Source organism: Meleagris gallopavo, chromosome 5 (genome assembly GCF_000146605.3).
Source record: "Meleagris gallopavo isolate NT-WF06-2002-E0010 breed Aviagen turkey brand Nicholas breeding stock chromosome 5, Turkey_5.1, whole genome shotgun sequence".
Taxonomy (NCBI): Eukaryota; Metazoa; Chordata; class Aves; order Galliformes; family Phasianidae; genus Meleagris; species Meleagris gallopavo.
In genome coordinates, this window is record NC_015015.2 from 5,863,780 (window position 1) to 5,885,050 (window position 21,271).

The following is a 21,271-nucleotide window of genomic DNA, read 5'->3' on the forward strand; positions in this document are numbered from 1 at the left end:
AAGAAAAGAAAAGAAAAAGAAAGAAAAAGAAAAGAAAAGAAAAGAAAAGAAAAGAAAAGAAAAGAAAAGAAAAGAAAAGAAAAGAAAAGAAAAGAAAAGAAAAGAAAAGAAAAGGATCAAGAATCCTAGATTAAAATCACCTACGTGGAAAAAATGCCATGCACTTGCTTTCAGAGTTCACTGGGTTCCATATAAGCTTATGGAGTTTCAAGCCAAAAGCATGCTACTTGCTGCAGTATTTGGCTAGAATTATATGCTTTACCATAACCGCAACAAACAATTTTCAACTGCAAAACTTTTTAATAACAAATTTTGCATCAGTATTGAAGGCATATGCAGGCAACAATTTCACAGTACACTGGCGTGCTTGGATACCTATTTTAATGAGACTTGGTTATTAGTTTTCTCTGTGATTATTTAACTGTTCACCCCCTTTGTCATCACTGTTTCCTACATGCTCATCCTTTTTTTCATTCTGAGAGTCGCTGTAACACCTTGCAAAACATGCAGACAAAGCTGAGGGAAAAGAGTTTGTAGTTATGGTTCCAAATATTCATAATGACTTGCAGCAAATAAACAGCATGTGTGATATTATCAAGAACACTTTGCTTTTGTGGCACTATTTTTGGACGGTGTGAAGACTTTTACCTCCATTTTCCAAAGCAGAGTGCCCTGATCAGGTAGGAACAGGTGTCCCAAATCAACTCAACTGAGGTTCCTCACTCACTTCATACTGAGGTTTATTCATACAGCAAATATCTCGAGATGTTTGTTCACAATAATTGAATCCAGATTTCCTACAAACATCAGTGGAAACGTTTGGAATGCCATCAAGGTTCAAAAATGAAAGGATTGCATGACAACTGTAGGCAATGTATCCTCTTTTGTTCAAATGGGGCATCACGGAGCTTTATCCTGAGGAGCTGTGCAATATGCAGAAGGTGGGTGAAAGAAACAGACACTGGAATGAAGTCTGTAGTGTTGCATAACTTTAATCAGCAGTTGGAGATTTGCCATACTTAAATATAACAAAGTTTTCACTGACTAATAAAAAATCAAAAAGCACACAACCACATGTAAGCTTATTTTTCCAGGAACTCTTTAGAGGTAGTGGGGGAAACATATCAGTATTTTTAGGGTTGTGACTGGCTTTTACCTGGTCCGGGCCTAGAGCCCAGAGGTTGCCTAGAATGGTGAATGCCCCATTCTTGGAAACATTCAAGGTCAAGCCAGATGGGGATCTGAGCAACCTGATCTAGCTGTAGGTGTCCCTGTTCATTGCAGGGAAGCAGGACTAGAAGCTCTTTACGAATCTCAAAATCACAGAATCACCAAGGTTGGAAAAGACCTACAAGATCATCCAGTCCAACCATCCACCTATCACCAATAGCTCTCACTAAACCATATCCCTCAGCACAACATCCAAATGCTCCTTGAACACTTTCATGGTCAGTGACTCCACCACCTCCCTGGGCAGCCCATTCTGCTGCCTGACTGCTCTTTCAGAAAAGCAGTAATTCCTAACATCCAGCCTAAATCTCCCCTGGCACAGCTTGAAGCCATTCGCTCTAGTTCCATCCAGTTACACGAGAGAAGAGGCCAACCCCCAGCTCACTACAGCCTCCCTTCAGGTAGTTACAGAGAGCAATAAGGCCTCCCCTGAGCCTCCTCTTCTCTAGACTGAACAATCCCAGCTCCTTCAGCTGCTCCTCATAAGGTCTGTGCTCCAGACCCCTCACCAGCTTTGTTGCCCTTCTTCTAAGAAGACCCGCTCCAGGGCCTCAACGTCTTTCTTGCAGTGAGGGGCCCAAAACTGAACACAGTACTGGAGGTGCAGCCTCACCAGCGCTGAGTACAGGGGTACAATCACTTCCCTGTTCCTGCTGGCAACACTGTTTCTGATGCAAGCCAGGATGCCATTGGCCTTCATGGGCACGCTGCTGGCTCACGTTCAGTTGAGCATCAATCAATACCCCCAGGTCCATTTCCTCTACACAGTCTTCCAGCCACTCTACCCCTAGCCTGTAGTATTGTCTGGGGTTGTTGTGGCCAAAGTGCAGGATCCAGCATTTGGCCTTGTTGAACCTTATCCCATTGGCTTCAGCCCAGCTATGCAGCCTGTCCAGATCCCTCTGCAGGGCCTCGCTACCCCCAGGCAGATCGACACTTCCAGCCAATTTGGTGCTATCTGCAAACTTATGACGGTGCATCATCCAGGTCATCAGTAAAGATACTGAAGAAGACAGGCCCCAGCACCGACCCCTGGGGAACACCACTCATGACCAGTCACCAGCTGGATTTAGCTCCATTCACCACCACTCTCTGGGCCCGGCCCTTCAGCCAGTTCCTTATCCAGTCAACAGTGTACCTGTCCAAGCCACGGGCTGCCAGCTTCTGCAGGAGAATACTGTGGGAGACAGTGGATCCTTTCCAACTCAAACAATACAGTTATTCAACCATTTTAAATAATCTGACTGTGGTAGGGCAAGGGAAAATGGTTTTAAATTAGAAGAGGGGAGACACAGGTTAGATGTTAGGGGAAAATTCTTAGAGGGTGGTGAGGTCCTGGCACAGTCTGTCTGGAGAGGTTGTGGATTCCCCCCATCCCTGGATCCCTGATTGTGAATCCCCACCCCAAGGCTAGGCTGGATGGGGTAGTGGGCAGCCTGACATGGTAGGGGGCAACAAGTCCACAGCATGGGTTGGGACTGGATGGACTTTAAGGTCACTTCCAACCCAAACTTTCTGTGTTTCTATGATTCTGTGATCTCATCAAAGAGAAATTTGATCCCTTCTGAGGAGCTGTTGCAAAGACCAGTTCAAGATAGAAACCAAAGAGAGATTTGGATGATTGGATTACTGCCATTTTGCTGTGTTCTTCCACAAACTGATGTTATCTAGATTGGTTCCCATTACTAAGACTAATAAACAGTAAAAAGATTATCTTCATTTGATCATACATGGTTTCCACGGGTACCAATCATTTACGGCACGAATTAGGTCAACCTAATGTCTTTATAAACATCACCTTTAAGCATCAGAAACACTACAAATGTTCTCAGGATGACATTGTGATGTAATTAGCTTCCATCTCTCAGGGGACATAAAGTACAGTATAATTGCCATGCTACTGTGGCCTAGCTGTCCAATATATAATTGCTTAAGACTTTTTCAGAGTGTATGAACATGGCACTGCAGCTAAGTGCCTACCTCCTTGGAATAAAGATTAAAAATCAGAGGAAATTGGCAAGGCATAGATGAGCTGGATAATTCTTGTTACTTCATGTAAAAATCAGTCCTTATTGAAGTTTGCTTTGGAAAGTAAGTATTTGCTGCTGAAAGTTGCATGTTGATTGATTCTGTAGAACTACTGTAACTGTGCCTGAATCAAATCTTAGTTACAACAGTATGTCTGTATTATGTGGGTTAAGACAGCATAAAAGAAAACAAAGAGGTTTGTCTCATCTTAATTTTTTTAGAAAGATTTTCATCCATAACTGTGGGCCTCTCCTGGGCTTTTGTTTTGTTTTGTTTTGTTTGTTTTTTTGGTTTCCAGCTTGGATTGCAAGGAACAAGAGCAGGATAAGCACAGCTACTGAAAGCATGTTTGCACTAAGATTTAGGGTTGAGATCACATATCTTATGTTGGGGCTCTGTAGGTAACTATTTTAGGCTTAATGCCCTTAGATTTTCACCCTCAGATATGTGTCTTATTAGCAAGTGTGGAATAGATATGATGCATGCCACCCTACTGGTGCCTTACTTCTCTCTGCTAAATTTAAGAAGCCTGGAAACATTTGTAGACAAATAAAATTTGGTTGCCATTCACAGAGTGAGCTTTAAATTGATTTGATAGCAACTAAAATTATATCTGGTGTAAGTTCTTCTATTGTCAATGAAAACACGGCCTCACTCAAGAACACAGTTCATTTGATGTCTCTGCTCACTGCAGAGAAAGGGAGCTTATGCAACTGTCTCCTATTAGACACCAAGATTTTAGATAGCTTGTTTGGATGGAATAAATGAACGGGTAAATTAGATTTCATTATCTAGGTAGTGATATTTCTCATAGTGAAATGTGTTTTGGGAACTTAGGTTTTTCTCAAGTCACTATGTGCTTGTTGACAGTGGGTACGAGCACTGCATGTTTCCTTACCCCATTAATTTCTAAGCACTAACAGACCCTTTATCATCCTTCTTATTTTTCTTGATGGCAGACAGCACACCAGTGAAACCCAATGGCTTCAAGAAACTGCACAATACCAACCACATTCATTCTGTCTGGATTGACAGACAATCCAAGGCTGCAGATGCCTCTCTTCATGGTGTTTTTAGCCATCTACACCACCACTTTACTAACAAATCTGGGTCTCATTACATTAATCAGCGTAGATCTCCAGCTTCAAACGCCGATGTATTTTTTCCTTCAAAATCTGTCTTTCACAGACGCTGTTTATTCTACAGTCATTACTCCCAAAATGTTGGCTACATTTTTAGAAGAGACAAAAGCAATTTCATATGGAGGTTGCATTCTGCAGTACTTTAGCTTTGTTTTGTTGACAGTCTCAGAGTGCCTGCTGCTAGCTGTGATGGCATATGACCGGTATGTGGCCATCTGTAAACCTCTGCTTTATACTGTCATCATGACCAAGGCGGTCTGCTGGAGGCTGGTGAAAGGTTTGTACTTCTTGGCCTTCCTCAACTCTCTGATGCACACCAGTGGCTTGCTAAAACTATCCTTTTGCTCTTCAAATGTGGTAAACCATTTCTTCTGTGATAACAGCCCACTCTTCCAGATTTCTTCTTCCAGTACCGCTCTCAATGAGCTGCTGGTTTTCATTTTTGGCAGCTTGGTTGTGGTGAGCAGCATCATTACCATCCTCATATCGTATGTTTTCATTATTCTGACTGTGGTGAGGATCCACTCCAGGGAGAGGAAGTACAAGGCCTTTTCCACCTGTACCTCTCACCTGATGGCTGTCTCTTTGTTCCATGGAACAATTGTCTTTATGTATTTCCGACCAGCCAACAACTTCTCTTTGGACAAGGACAAAATTGCATCGTTGTTCTACACTGTGGTGATTCCTATGCTGAACCCTCTCATCTACAGCTGGAGGAACAAAGAGGTAAAAGATGCTCTACATAGAGCCATAGCCACCAGTGTTTTGTTTCACTGACTTTCTGGCAATCCAGAGAGATCCCAACTTGAGTTTTAAGGGATGATTCACAAATAATTTGAAATTAGAAACCACTTAAGCACATATTCACTTTAAATGTTCATTGGCTTTGCATGTTAAATATGTTTTATTATACTTAAGCACTATTTTGAAGAGAGTATTTCCTGGTCTGAAATTTACTGTATGTGGGGCAGCATTCATTTTCCTGAACTTGTGTCAAAATACAATTTCAGTGTAAGTTGAAAGAGAGTTTGTAGAACGTTACCAAGGTTTATGTGACTCCTGAAACTGAATTCATGCTGTGATCAGGGATGAGCTGTAGAAACAACTAATTATTACAAAAACAAACGAAGTATGTGTTTTGTGTTTTTCATTCTTAAAAAGTTGTCTGATTTTTTAATCCCTAAAATCAAAATATCATGAATGGTTCAATTTGCAGTCGTGCTGGTAGAAAAGTAAATGCAAAGAGAGGTATCTCATCCCTACATAGGGCTGCCTTGAAGATGAATGAGTAGCATCATCTATCATGAAATGTACAATTCTCAACATCAGACCATGCTTCCCTTCAGACAAAATTTGAGCCGTTATTTTCTCTTTAAAGATTTGGGCTGACTATATCCTTAAACAGGTAGAAGAGTTTGAGCCCACGTCTCTACTAGTGTAGCAGGTAAGAACTTTCTGCTACCAGTTCCCTACTCTGTCCAAGGAAAGTCTTTGTAGAGATACTCTTATTGATGCATCCACTTTCATGTTCAGTGCAACACAAGTGAAGTAAGTCTCTCCCCTTTGCACATCTCTAGCATGGAGGCACTCAGATCTTAAACAAGAAGCTCAGCGTAGCATCAGAGAAAAGAGATAAGTACATCTGCAAAAAACAACTTGTCTGTAAATAGGGATGAGAAGTGGAGAGCTCAGGCTTGAGATACAGAGCAAAACAAGGAAAGGAAGAAAGTAGATTCACGTGGATTTTATATTAATGTGTTTCTGCTGTAATATCATTGCACTCACAATGCCAGAAAATCAGTGCTAGAGGTGCGTTGAAGGTACAATCTTGCCCTTTGTTGTGACAGCTCACAGAACAAAAATATTTGGAATAGGACATAAAGGTGTCTATATGTCACCAATGTATAGGATCTCAGTGTACTCAGTGGACTCTCATGACCATTGCTCATAAATGAGTTGTCTCAATGTCAAAGTGGCTTTGACTTTATTGTATATTTACATCCCATGTAATGAGACTCTCAGTCACTCGATAATGACAGAAGCATTTGTAAACATCACTTGCTTTTCTCATGGGACAATTCAACTGAGAGCAATTATTCTACATCAAAAGCATGTTTTTAAATAGGAATATTAATTGGTACTAGCTAGTTGTTCTGGGTATCTGGATGGAAAAATATAAATGCACATTTATTTCCACCTTAGCACTTTTTTCATCTGAGAGGGGGATTTTCTAATTGCACATTGGACTATTTCCCATTGTCAAGCAGGAAGGTTTTAGAGCAGTAAGCATAACTTGCAGGTGATCATGGAATGAACTAAGTGTATCCTGAAATTCCTTGACCTGAACACAACTGGAGAGAAACAAGAAGTGCTGTAAGTCTTTATGAAATCAAAATAAGCACCAAATTTCAATTCTACCCATCATTTCCCTCTCCCTGTCTCTCTGTTAGTCTCTGATAATCATTTTCTCCAATTTCTTCGCCTCGCAGCCTTCTCTTCCACAGACTGCACAGCCCCAGCTCTCTCAGCCTGTACTCAGAGGAGAGGTGTTCCATCATTTGGATCATTTCTGTGGCCCTCCTCTTGACACAGTCCAACAGATCTTGTCTCTCCTGAATTGGGGACCCCACATCTGGTTGCAGTACAGAGGTTTCCCTGTCTTACAATGGAGAGACCTATGGAAAAGAACAGAGAGGAAAGGAGACCAGTAGAAGAGAGAAATAAGTGAAACAACTGTTATCACAGTTTCAAAGTTTCAAAGCCAGAATTGGAGTGGCAGAATGGCACGGGGACAGATCCAACCCATGCACTGATCTATGGCTTTCCTTCTTGATTCCAGGTAACAATTGAAAGAAAATGGTCAAAGATAATGATACCACTGTGACTAGCTTCATTCTCACAGGATTAACTGATAGACAAGACCTGCAGCTTCCACTGTTTGCTGTTTTTTCTTTCATTTATGGGATGACCTTGCTGGGCAATCTAGGAATGATATTGATCATTAGGTTTGAGCCACAACTGCACACCCCCATGTACTTCCTTCTTAGCAGTTTGTCCTTCTTAGATGTCTGCTACTCTTCCACTGTTACTCCCAGTATGCTGCTCAGCTTTTTAATGGTGTCAAAGGGAGTGTCGTACAGTGGATGCCTTATACAGTATGGCTTCTTTGCACTTTTTGCCACCACTGAGATGTTTCTCCTGGCTGCAATGGCATATGACCGCTACATGGCCATTTGTAACCCACTGCTCTACACCGTCATTGTAACCAAAAAGGTCTGTGTACTGTTAGTAGCTGGATCATATTTAGGGGGTGCTATGAATTCTCTGATACAAACCCTTGGCTTGCTGAGACTGTCCTTTTGCAGCTCAAATGTAATTGATCACTTTTTCTGTGATCTTGTCCCTCTCCTTAAGCTCTCCTGCAGTGACATCCATATCAACAAGACCCTTGTTTCTGTATTTGGCTCTTCGATTGAGGTAACCACTCTTGCAATCACTGTCATTTCTTATTCTTTCATCATTGTCACGGTGCTGAGGATCCGCTCTGCCAAGGGCAGGCAAAAACATTTTCCACCTGTGCCTCTCACTTTACATCTATTTTCACATTTCATGGCACAATCCTACTTATGTACTTCCGCCCCAGCTCCAGCCACTCACTGGGCACTGACAAAATTGTTTCTGTGTTCTACACTGTGATCATTCCTCTGCTCAACCCCTTGATCTACAGCTTCAGAAACCATGATGTGAAGTGTGCCACAAGGAAGCTGCTGAAGAGGAAGGTCTTTATGTGCTGAAAGCATTCCACAGTGCCACTTGGGCTGACTCCATACAAAAACCCCATTGCCTTGGACACGCTTTATGAATTCCTGAATATTTTATGTTGTCATGTAAAAGACATGTTGTAAAGATTGCTAATTGAAGGGTGCGTAACAGGAAAAGACATAGAAATAAATCCTCTTTCTGAGGCCTTACTGAATATAAGGTCATAAGTCACCTGTCCGCCGTTTGGATTCTTTGGACAGCATTATGTGAGTAACCCCTCCAGGTTAAATATTTATGTTTGGATATCTCCGTCAAACTTGCTCCTTTGTAACCAATGAAGAGACATGGGCACACTAACATACATGTTGACCTGCCCAAGAAAGTTGTCTTAAAACAGATTAGATGCACTTGTCTCTGAAGCTGCCTACTTTTTCCATGGACATGGCCTTTAGTAAACCCTTGGGGAAGGTAAATTTGTTTACTTCAGATGACTGTGGAACCCTAAAAATATTGACTTTGACCTCTACTGACCTTAAATTTCACATTTAGACCATCAGTAACTACAGAATGCTAATTGTTTGACCTCAGATAACCCTGGTACCATAAAAACTCTTGGATTTGACCTCTAGTAACTCCAAAAGGCAGAATTTGACCTCTAGTAAACTCAGATTGCTAATTGGTTGAAATTCGATGACCTTGGGATCCTTAAAACTCTTGTCCTGCCATTTATTCCAGGAGTACATGATATCACACATTACTGTAATTTTCGGTATTGTGTTTGTTCCTTGCAGCTATATCCATTGGAGTGGATTATGGTGTCGCTAACTGAAGATATTGAGGTATTGAATGCTGTTTATTGAGAAGTAGTGGGAAATAACGGCAATTTTTTTTCATGACAAAGAGTGTATGCTTTTACTGATAAAGTTAAATAACTTTTCAGTAATTACTTTGAGGCCCTTTAAGAATTCATCTTTTTTTCTTGAAGCTTTATGGAATAAGCTGGAAGAAACTGTGAGTGTGGGTAGTTTGAAATGAAATCAACAGGATCATCATGTGCTAAGAAACACGGATAACCTGTGGCACCCTGCAAGTTCCGTACAAATGAATTTTTTGAGTAATAAGGGCCTTGTAAATAGGAGGAGTTGGCTTCACCGTACTCCAGGAGCCAGGTGAGAGTGGTGCAGTGATCCCCAGCCTGAAGCACTGGGGCAGCTGGTTCCCCTGCCAGGTGTGCAGAATGATGTCATGATGAGACCGTGAGACACCAACAGCTTTTGGCTGAACACTCCTGCATTCTCTCAATCTGTATCAGCCTTTCTTTCTATCCTGCTCTTTCTTTCTCTGGAGAGCTTTGCCCTGGACTGGCTGTGAGCAGTTTGGAGCTCTGCTCCTTGCCTATGAGAGGGGTGAAGTTCATCATCCATGAGCAGCACTGCATCCATCACTGGACAGAGTGAAGTGTACTCTTCTGGACTACAGGTGACAAAGCTCTCTGCTTGATGTCATGCTGAGGATTTCTTGGCACTGTAAGATCAGGAATATTCATGTCTGGTAGCTGAAAAGTAACAGAAAATAGTGGGGAGGGATTTATTTGTTTCATTTTTTTTTGTCTAGTTCCACCATGCTACCAAATAATGTAGTGTAGTAACACATTTGTTATGCAGTCATCTTAAACCAAACACTTCCTTGTAACAGTGATGTGGATAATAGTAGCATGGTGGTCAATTTGAACATTTTTATTAACTTGGTAAGAGGTACGTAGTGTTTTGAGTATTTGATTTCACAGTAAATGCAGATAACAGGAGTCAGTGACCTTTCTGCAGCTTTTTGGTGGCTTGCTAGAAGGTCTGCAATAGTTTAGTTATGATGGCATTTGTGCAAGAATGATATTGCTGAAAGTTAGAGTAAGATACAATTTAATGGAAGTAGGTGCTCTTTAGTCTTCTTTAACTCCAGCAGGTGGTGCTATTGACCCAAAAAATTCCTGTATTTCCCAAATTTATAACTTCACACTTGATTTACTGTTATGTGTTGATATTGTGGGCTGATATTACAGCTTTGCATAGGAATGGGAATTGCAAGGATTATACTGTTACATTTATGGAAGTTTCATCTACATATACATATATATATTTTAATGGAAAAAAGCTGAGTCTATTAAAAGGAATAAAAATAAATCAGGGTATTTTCTAAACCTCCATTATTTTGTGTATACACTATAGGACAGAACAGATGCAAGGAAAATGGCTTTAAGAACCCTGGCCAAATGACTCAAACGCTGATGATGTTCATTTCCAGCATGGCAATTAGTTTTTACCCGTCCTTAGTTTGCCCACAAATGGCTCCGTGACTACAAAAGAGCACCTGTTGAGTCTAAGAAGGAGGTCTAAGCTGGGATCAACAGTTAGTTGAACACTAACTGTTCAATTCCTTTGAAGGTGGGAATTTACTGATAGTAGAGGAAAGATGTTGGAAGAATATTGTTGCCATCACATGTAAATCTAGGGAGACTTGACTGAACAAACAATTGTTGGAAACTGACTTTAGAATGCTTAGTGACTTACCATACGTCGACTGATAATAATACTTATTGATTTTTGAACTTTTTGAATCTTTCATCAAGAAAAAGAGAAATGACTGTAAGAGTAGAGATGACTTTATAATAAAAGACTTTATAATAACTTTTGATCTGTAAACCAGCAGTACTTGCTTTCACCATAGAAAGATTTCACACAAGAGGGAAATGTAGCCCCCATGGGAAGCTCAGTTAGCTCAGTGCCAAGCTGACTACTGGGAAAGCACTGGTAGTCTCTGCGGGCATTCCTGTAAGTCATTGTAGCCCTGATATGTTCCTCAACAGTAAGACTTTGGTTCAATGCAGGCTAGAGATGTGCTGTTTGTTCATTTATTACATCAGTCCTCACTGCCTGCAAGTTGAGTGTTTTTTCACTCATCGACATTAAAACATAACTTCACTCTGAACTCAGTACCCTGTTGGTAATTCCATCAAAGTCCTTAATGTTTTAACATGAATAAAAAAAGACGAGGATCTGTTCTTGCTGTTGTCAGATAAGGATCTTAATTATATTACTGGCTGTGGGGCAAGGAAGAAACCACAGTTGCATGGGATGAGCATGGTTTAGTGATTTAGGATTTTGGCTTCTCTTGTTGGACTGTATCACCTTAGGTTTGTACCTGTCTATAAACCAAAGACAAGAACACTTCTATCTGTTGCCTGCTTTTGGTCAATTCAGAACACTAACTGTTAAACCACTAACTCAGCTTCAGTCAAAACATATTTTATATATAATGTAGTAGAATAACATAAGTGAAATAGGAACAATCTTTAATTATTCACTCTATTTATGTGTGGGTATTCAAAAATGTAGGGCTTTGTAAAGAATATTTTCAAAAACTTAATTTTAGATTCTAGCCCATTCTAATGTGAGGAAAATGAATATCAGAGAATCATTCAGTTTGGAAAAGACCTCTAACATTCTCTAGTCCAACCTACCACCAGTACTGTCCACAGTATTGCCCACAATATCGTCCCTTTCCTTGCTTACCTACGAGGATGGTGACTTCGCCTTATCTCTGGAGAAGTGTATTTTGGTAGTGCTTAATTATAGAACATGGAAACATATTCAGTAATTACTTGATGAGTTTCTACTGAATCAAAGAAATCAGTGCAAAGAGACTTAATAGCAAAAAGTTTTGCTGCTGTTAAGCAGGTTTTCTTAATGGCAGTACAGGGATAGCAGGTATTCTTCTCCATAAGTGCTCCACCAGTTGATCATTTGTGAACAGATTATATTTTCACACATATTACACAAATCATTACATTCCCCAGATCATTATCCTATCCACTCCGAATGATTGCCCAACAGAGATAGCCTTATCTGATGGTCTTCGATGAAATCTAGCATCCTTCTAGTATCATGACAGTCCATTTGGTAGTCCTTCAGGGGTTACTTACTTCCTCCAACAGTCTTTTTCTTTAAAAAGAACCCTCCTTTTTTTTTCCCAAAGATTTCTGTAAAATGCAAGAAAAAACAGAGAAGTTTCTGCACGCCAGATAAGGAAGATAGAGGGGAATGTCTTGATGCTTGTCTGTCATATTTTAGGCCAAATAGGCCTTGGGTGGGTATCCTGGCTTCTTTTGATGTTGATATGTCTAACTCTTGATAAAGGCTATGCAAGAAACAGGTGTGTTGTTTCTCCTATGTTGTGTGCTTCTTTTACCTTACTGAAGCAGAACAGCCTTACAGCATGCACCCTGTCTACAGGGTTACATCGCAATTCTTATTCGCTACATTGAATGCGGTGGATAATGTCTACTATGGTGTTGCAAGCAAGCTTTAATCATATTACACAGCAATTCAGCATTTATCCTTTTAAGGAGATATTAACAGAATGTTTTGTGTAATTACTTCTTCCAATCACTACAATATTACTATTTATATATTTTAGCTTAAGGATTATTGAAAATGTCATATTGCGGTCAAAGCTGTGGATAATCTCTGTTTTGAAAGTACACCTTCTGCTGAGGTCCAGCAAAGCTGACATTTTCCTAAGCCATGGCTTGACTTTATTACCTTGCAGCTCATCTTGCTGACGTTGCTTCATTATCAAAGAATCCCTTGCTATTCGTTTCCCGTCTTTCCTAATGGATTGTCAGAATCTTCTCTCCAGAAGCAAAGGAGGTTTATGGATGTTGCTCGTGGGTGACTAACACTTGAATACTGTATACAAACTTTCTATGCTGTCTTTCTGTGCAAAGTCACATACACGTGAAACATTGAAATCTCTGGGAAGACTCAATGTTTGAGTTACTGGGCGTCAAGTAACTTCTAAAAGAAAAAGAATACATCTGAACTTTACATAGAGATGTGGGTATACCTAGTGATAACTGTTAGTAATGATTTTTGGATTTATTCCATTTATGGTGTAATACCAAATTGTAGTCTTCTAGTAGAAATTAGAAAACTAAAGGTAAAAGTCAAGCAGATAGCAGTGCTATAGGAGCTCTAGGAAGTTCTAATAATTAAACTTTTCAAAGCTATGTGGAAAAACATAATAAAAAAATATTTATTAAACCTATAGAATAAATGTATATAATTCTGTTAGGACACTTAAAAAAAACCTTAACCTCACCAAATCCTATGTTACTACCTTATTCCATTTTAAGTAATGTATTTTGTGGGAATCCTTATATAAACACCTTACAAAATGATGTAAGCTTCTGCCTTGCAGTGTGACAGACCGTACATAATGGAGGCTTTTGGAACAGTTGAATTGATAGTCGTTGTGCAGATTGTGTCGGTGGCTTCCTGATAAGCACAGTTAGATTAGGGAAGAAATGAAGTCACAGTAAACTCTCAGGATGTCACCTGAGTACGTTGTTACTGACAAACTTTGTTGCAGGTGGTTGACTTTATTCACTGGCATTTACAGAAATGGTCGTCGTGGCTTTCAGTATCCCAGAGACCATTAATATTTCAATCCCATACAGAAGAGAATGGCAACGGGAGGAGGCTTTCATATTGGTTTGCATTCATGGTGAATCAATCACATTCTTGCTAATTACCAGATAAAGAGCAAGTAAGCAGGCCAGGAGCCAAGAGAGCCTTTGAGGGAACAGTAAAAACTCAGCAAGGGTAGAATCTTATGAATGTGTATGTGTATATACTCCTTGTCCTTAAAGGACTTGAGGAATCTTGATGTGATCTATGCTGTAAATTAATCGTACATCTATGTATTCTGTGATTGCAAGCTCGCAGTTTATCCTAACAAATTTACAAACCATGTGCAAAAAGCAAGTTGCACAAATTGCAAATCTGAGAGGCAACTGAAATATCGACTGCCTTATGAAAATCTTTTACAGCATGGGATCTATTGAACTGCGGCAGTATTGGGTACAGAATTTGTATTTCTGGAACAATTAAGTGCTAATAAAGTATGCTGGACCTCATGAACATTACGGTAACCACTTGCTGAAAATGCAAAAACAAATAAAGGACAATAAGAAACATGCTATTGTAGATGCATTATATAAATCTTTGTAACTGACTTGCAAAACATTTGTACTCTGGCTTAGCAAATTTTCAGTACTGCTATTATTCTTCCTGCTTCTCATTGTTTCAAGCCACTAATTGGATAATAATTAATTTATTGTGTATATTAGCAGAAAAATGCATCTGGACCACCACAGGGTGAGAGGTCTCATTTAGAGCTCTGGGTAAAGTTTCCATAAAAGCAGAAACTGATCTCAGGATGGTGCTCTGTGCAGCAGGTCAGTGGGGAGCATGCCCCAGTATCTCCCAAAACAGTGCTACTGGTATGCCATGGAATTTGAGGATGAGCTTCCACAACACTTTCAACCTGGTGCCTTTCAAAATCGTATCCTAAATTAGGCTTCGGAATACATTTGGGACTTGCAATGGACAGACATGAAACTTATTAAGGAATCTAAGCCTCTTACGATCTCTCAATTTGTACATGTGCAGGCAATTTTCTAAGTGTGATGTTGTGACAAGTGCTGCCACAGCAGTGCATCTTCTCTTGGGTGCTGGTAAGAATATAAACAAAAACCAACCAGGGATACTGGTGAGAACACTCCAGAAAACCAAGACGTGATTTGTAAAAATACCAGTGCAAATTTAGATTCGACCACAAAAATATAAAATTGCATGTAAGAAACAGATGAGGAACCATGCAGTACCACTAGAGATCTGAGTAGTTGTGACGGAATTATTGGCAATCAAATAATCAGCATATCATTTGTCTCTGAGAGTCTTGAGAATTCCATCCAAGTGTTGAAGAAAAACTTGTACCTGATTGCTTGGGCAGATGGAGAGTTTATAATGACCTAATAGGTATTTAGTTGATTGGTTTCCATTTGTGACATTGAGTGGAAGATAATGACAAGTATTGTACAAAGATGGGGGTTTAGGGAAAATGCATGAGTTATAATGCCTACAGTTTTACATAATAACACATTTAAAATACATGGGCTTCACTTGTCTTTGTAGAGCTTCTGTAGTTCTTCTTCTCACTTGAGATGTAAATGTAAAGCAAACTTCATTTATGGGTCTGTTAATCTCTGGATTAACGGAGCTGTTAAACTGATTTGCAGAACTTGTTCTTGAGAGCTTTTAACTTTCACTTCTTTCCCCATACTCAACAGGATGGTGATTTTAGGATTACTGCATATTTTAAACTGTTTTTAATGAAGAAACAATCCTATTGGAGGTTTTAGAACAGTGCATTCATATTTACTTGTAAGTTATGCAATTCATGGAGTATTTTTATTTTCATTATTATAGAAGAAAAAATTAAAGTTCAAGATAGTGCATGCTGGAGAGTTTACAGGAATTATATGGATTTGAGTTGGAGTTCATAACTAATGTTGTAGCTCTAATTAAACTGAGTGGAAAAAGTCCCATAGGATTTGCTTTCATTTTAAGGCTAGCCCGTTCCTTTCTAATGTAGGTCAGAAAAAATCTTGTATTAATTCACAGCACTCAGTAAATTTAAATTATATTTTTTCTTTTGAAATGAATTCCATTATAGAGAGTCCTATGACATTTAACAAGAACGAAACCAAGAAGGTTTTCTATATAAATACATTAGATATGTCCATATTTTAAAGGAATTACCTGTTTTTTTTAAAGAGGGATTTTGAACCTTTCTCCAGAATAATGCTCAGTAACACTCTGTCCTTTCTTCAATGCCAAAGGATAGATTAGGACAACTATTCTTCTTGTTTTAACAGTCTCTTTCACAACTGCTTCCATCATAAACTGCTCTTCTGGAAGACAGGTTGTGACATTCTCTTTCAGGTGAGTCAGAGGTTTTGCAGATTTGAATTGAAACATGAGGTGAAATATGTTTTTATCTTAGTAGCACCATAGCCAAGCAGGCAAGGGAAAGAAGGGAAGGAGTTTCAGCTGTTTGTGATGTGCATGAGTCATATCTTGGCTGACCATGACCTGCTGTGAACCATGCTGGGCTGTGAGGAAAATCTCCGAAGCATTAAGAGATAATGGGTGGGTGAATTGTAGCCTGACATCCTCTTTCACAAACAGGCACATAAGAACACAGCAAAAATGTCTGTTGGCTTTTTTATTAGTTTATGAGAAATGCATGCATACACTGAAGTCCAAATAAATTCATATTTTTATTCATAAGAGAGGAAGCATTACTCATCTTCAGCTCGTGGCAGCATTTCATTTCCTGCTGTGGCCTGTCAGCTTGTAAAAACAACTTTGCTGCTTTGTTGTCTGTTGGTGTCACAGCTGCTGCAGTTTGACCGAGGCAATACCCTTCAAATAATCTCGCTATGTCAGGTGTGGGGGTTAGCTGGGCAGAAAAGAGCTTAAAGTAGGAGTCCTGTGGGTGTGTGATCTGCTCATACCTCAGGCTTGTGTCCGTGGGGACTTCCATGAAATCAAGGACTGCAAAGAATCATTTCCTGTGTCTGCTCTGAGTCACAGAAGAGGTGCTGGTCTCTGAGCAGCTGCTGAATGCCGGCACTCAGGTGAGGATGTATTTCTCTTAAATCTTTTCAGAAAGAAGGAATTGAATCATGTCTCAGTTCTATGGCACCCGACCCCTGTCTCAGCCCTCCCCAATGCTTAGGGAAAGGCTATGCAATGCACGTCAGTTAGAATTTCATCATGCCTTTACCCTTTCCCTCTTTACTCCCTTTGGGAGAAAAATGTCATTCAAACCTTCTAGGAAAGAGTTCTGGATCCTTGGCCCAAGGATAAGTCAAAACGCCGAAGCTCCAAGTACGAAGTATTCAACATAAGTAAGTTTGATCTCATTTTCTCAATGAAGTCCCTTGCCAGAGAAGTGCCTGGCTCCCCTTGCCACTGCATGCTGCTCTGCCTTGCTTACTTCCTTCTTTGGAAGGGAAATTCTTTTAGAAATTCCATCATAAGATGACAATTTAAAAATACAAAATGCATACATACACACATACATATATATATATATATATAATATATATATTAGAAGAAATAAATTCTGAAAACATACCAAACTCTTAAGTTAAATACTTTCAGATGAGATTCACTGCTTTGCTTCTTCTCAGCCCAATTTGCCTTGTAAGTTTTGAGTATGCTCAGTGCAAAACACTTCATCTCTACACACGTGTGAGCAATAATTTTGGAGTTCACAATAAAAAGGCATTATAAAGTAGCCCTAGTCATAGAATCATACAATCATTAAGGTTAAAAGAGACCTCCAAGATCATCGTGTCCAATCATCAACCCATCACCATCACGCTCACTCCTAGATCATAGAATTAGTCAACACTAGCACATCCATTGCAATGGGATAAATCCTGAATTCTATCACGCTTTGAATGCATTGAGATGGTCCGCTAAAAGTAATTCAGTATCATGAAAGCAGAGTGGCTTCTTTTGCCCAGGAAAGATTTTGTTGTTTGGTGGTAACGTAGAATGGAAAATTACATGGCATCTTTCCTTCTATCACAGCATTTGCTTTTCAGTCTCATTATCTCTTGAGTATGTCATGTACCCTTTCTGACTTGAAGCAAAGCATTTTATTTCCCATCCCAGTTACTTTTTAAAATGCATCATCCATCAGAGTGCACGTGAATAGCCCCAGTGATTGCAGATTGAAACAGATCAGAGTTTACAATAAGACATAGGCTGAGAAAATACTGACAATATAAATATTGTACTCAGATACAAACATGAGACTTCTTGAAATTATGCGTTGATTTAGAATAAATGAAAAAATATTATCTCTTTCTTCTCTTTTAGCACTGTGTACTGTACAGTGTAGGAGTGCTGACTACCTCAGGGTGTCAGGCAGCAGCAGTAGATCCCTGGGTTGATCTGAATGCTGTCCTCAATGATGAAGAGCACATTATCTTGAAAGAATCATAGATCTATTTGTGGGAAAATCTATGTTGGAGTAAAGTGTGGTCCAGTTCACTGGAACCAGCTGTTAAACCTGAGCTAGCTATTAAAAAAATACTGCCTGGAGCAAGCACTTCTTCCTACTGCTGCTGCAGCTTTCAGAACATGTGGTTGGCGCATGTTGATGGACTGTTGGAGTCTTGTGGGTTTTGTGGTTCAGGTTGGATATTAGGAAACGTTTCTTCTTAGAGTGGTTGGGCACTGGAAGTAGCTGCCCAGAGACATGGTGGAGTCACCATTCCTGGAGGTGTTCCAGAACCATGGAGATGGCACTGAGGGACGTGGTTAGTGGTATGATGGGGTTAGGTTGGGGTTGGACTAGATAATGTTAGAGGTCTTTTCCAACCTTAATGATTCTATGAGATGCCTAACATTTAGGGCTTCATGTGGAACATTTTAGCCTTCCCCTGTGCTCCTCTTTTTCCACCTCTATCAAAAGGCAAGGATAGATTTGAAAGGCTTTTTTTTCTCATTGTGTGTGAGAATGCACAGAATAGTGCCTATCAGATTTCTTTTCACACAGTGCTGTAGGATTATGTTAGGTGTATAGGTATGCAGGTGATGTGTATGTGATGTTCAGCTGTAGTGGATTTTTCCTGGTGCAGGCAGTCTAAATGTACAGTAGCAGACCTTTCTCCTGATTCAACACAACCAGTTTCTTCTCTAGATGTTACTGCAGGTATTCAACACTCTCCCATTTAATTTATTTTTATATGTGAAAAGGAAAAAAAAGAAAAAAAAGTTCATATTTTTCTGTCCAGCAGAACACTTGGAACAGTTCCTGTATTTGAAATCATCTGCCAACAACTATGCCAGGTTTCAGCCTTGTGGACATTGTTATGGGTAACAGAAATGAGTTTTTGCAACCAGAAGTTTGAAGAAGATATATCCACTGAATTGTTTTCTATGTGGGTAACAAAACAAAATGACTGAAACAACCTCCTTCCAAATGGAATAAGCCACAGTGCTGGATCTCAAGTGAGTTTGTAGAACTACCAACACCAGAGTCACAAACCCTTGCCTTAAGTAGAAACAGTCTCTGCTTGGGCTCTGTTGTTTAAATCTGACAAGATTTAACAAGCTGTGACCAAAACTACTTCAACCTGTAGAAGAAAGGATCTTTCCAGCAAGAATCCCTTTTTGGAGCCTCTATACTTTGGAAGACAAGCAATCCTCTGTGAAAACGTCTTTGACAAAAGTCACTGAGATTTGCTGTATGCTCACGCTCTGCTCTAAATCCAAGACTTGCAAGGAGTTCCTGTGGGTGGTGGGTCATGAAAAAGCAATGGGATGGAACATGGAAATCTCCAGAAGTGTGGGAAGCAAAGGGAGAACTTGCCTGGCTGTTTGTCGGAAAGCAATATCTGCTCTTCATCTCTGGAGTTTTCCATATTGGCTGATGTACAAGGTGTTACTGATAGTTAAATAAGTTATCCATCATATTGACCGTTATGAATAGATGAGCCATTCACAGAGCTCTGCAATATGTTGGGATGTTTGGCGGCATGGGAAGGTGTTCTTGTCTAGTTCTGCCTTGTTTTAGTGATTAAAGAAATCTTGAGCACGCCCAGAAGTACAAAATCACAAGCTAAAAACGTCAACTTAAAATTTATCTCAAGAAAAGCCTGCAATCAAGTCTAGAAGAGCAGCATGGATGTCACCAGCAAATCTTGCCAGTATTTACTCCAATGACTGTAAAACATTTTTAGGATTTTTAGGAAAGTCCCTAATATGGATGGGGTTTTTAAAAAGGTTGTCTGAGACTTGTATTTTTCACCAAAAAGGAAAGAATTTTGATAGGAGAAAGGTAGTATGTTGTGGAGGATGTTTTTCTTTTACTGTTAACACTGGAGAAAAGAAATAGAAAGGTCTTTGCAACGTATTTTCAAATAGGATAAACTTGGCATTGTGGTTCATGATCAGATAATCAGAGTACCTGAACCTCAGTCTGGATGAGGCATGTGTTATATTGTTCATCTTTCACTTTAGGGGAAAACTTGCTGGTATTTTATGCATTGAGACAAGAATTACTGTAGGTTCTTATTCAGCAGATGATGAAAGGATGCTGAAATGGTTTGATTTATTATTCTGATAGAGAAGAATGAAGAATTCTTTCTGTAGAAGAAATAATGTTTTTCTCAAAGATTTTCCCCAAAGACTGTATTTACATGTCAAGTTCCTTAAATCTCATTGCATTGTGTGCATCAGGAAGCTAGGAGACTTCTTTTTAAACTTTTTTTACTTTATTTAAAAAAAAAAATTTAAAGCTGCTTTTCATGTCAGCCAGCACATGAATGAATACTACGAGGAGCAATGACTGAGTTGATTCAGCAGTGAAAAGTCATTATGATGACCTTCAGTGCAAATAATTATTTAAAATATGGTACAAAACCAAATTTAAGTCCCAGTAAAGATGAACAGTGTATACTAACCTGTATAAATCATCCTGGGCAACAGAAATGGTCTGCCATTGCCATGGCATCTTCGGAATGGGACTTACGTGGCACTACATCTTATCTGTGTGCTGAAATGCTAGTAATTGTAAAGGAATTAGGATTAAACCTGGTCTAATATTAGATACGGAGGTAGGCAATCCTGCCTGTGGCAGGGGGGTTGGAGCTTTATGATCGTTGAGGTCTCTTCCAACCCAAGCCATTCTATAATTCTCTGGGGGGGCAATCCTTTATAAGTAAGCTTCATGAAGTCTGATTACTGTTTTTGAAACAAAGATAAACATCTTCTACTTCCTGAGCCCAGGGGAAATCTAGTATTCATTGCTATACAGAGAAATGAAGTACCTTTTTGTGCTGGATTTCTTACTTGAGGAGACATCCTGGTTGCAATAATGACATGGGAAGGAAAGCCAGTCCCAGGTGGAGGCACTGAGCAGAGGCAGGCCAATTCTGCTTGAGAGCATTTGACAGATTATTAGAAATCATTTTGAAAATCCATGTATTACATTAATTCCTTTGTTTCTTCTGGTGTAGGCACCTGTCCAATAAAAAAAAACAGATTAAGTAAATTAAAAAAAAAAAAACGCTCTGAACAGGAGACTTCCTGCACTATTTAGATTCCTTAAACGCTTGATTAACAAGCATTAATATTATCTCTTGTCACTTCAAAGCATTTAAATCCTTTACTGCTTTCTTGTTTTCC

At 39.6% G+C, this 21,271-nt stretch overlaps 1 protein-coding gene and 1 pseudogene across 1 annotated transcript; both read left to right on the forward strand.

Annotated features, from left to right (window-relative positions):
• The first annotated feature begins 4,123 nt into the window (after positions 1 to 4,123).
• On the forward strand, positions 4,124 to 5,177 carry LOC100541604 (olfactory receptor-like protein COR6). The gene has a single exon (XM_010710870.3). The coding sequence runs from the start codon at positions 4,239 to 4,241 to the stop codon at positions 5,175 to 5,177; it is 939 nt and encodes a 312-aa protein (XP_010709172.1). The 5' UTR covers positions 4,124 to 4,238.
• Positions 5,178 to 7,256: 2,079 nt separating this feature from the next.
• Positions 7,257 to 8,224, forward strand: LOC100539757 (annotated as a pseudogene).
• Positions 8,225 to 21,271: the final 13,047 nt, after the last annotated feature.

Coding starts and splice junctions, on each gene's coding strand:
- LOC100541604 (XM_010710870.3), top strand. CDS start 4,239: ATGGCTTCAAGAAACTGCACAATACCAACCACATTCATTCTGTCTGGA.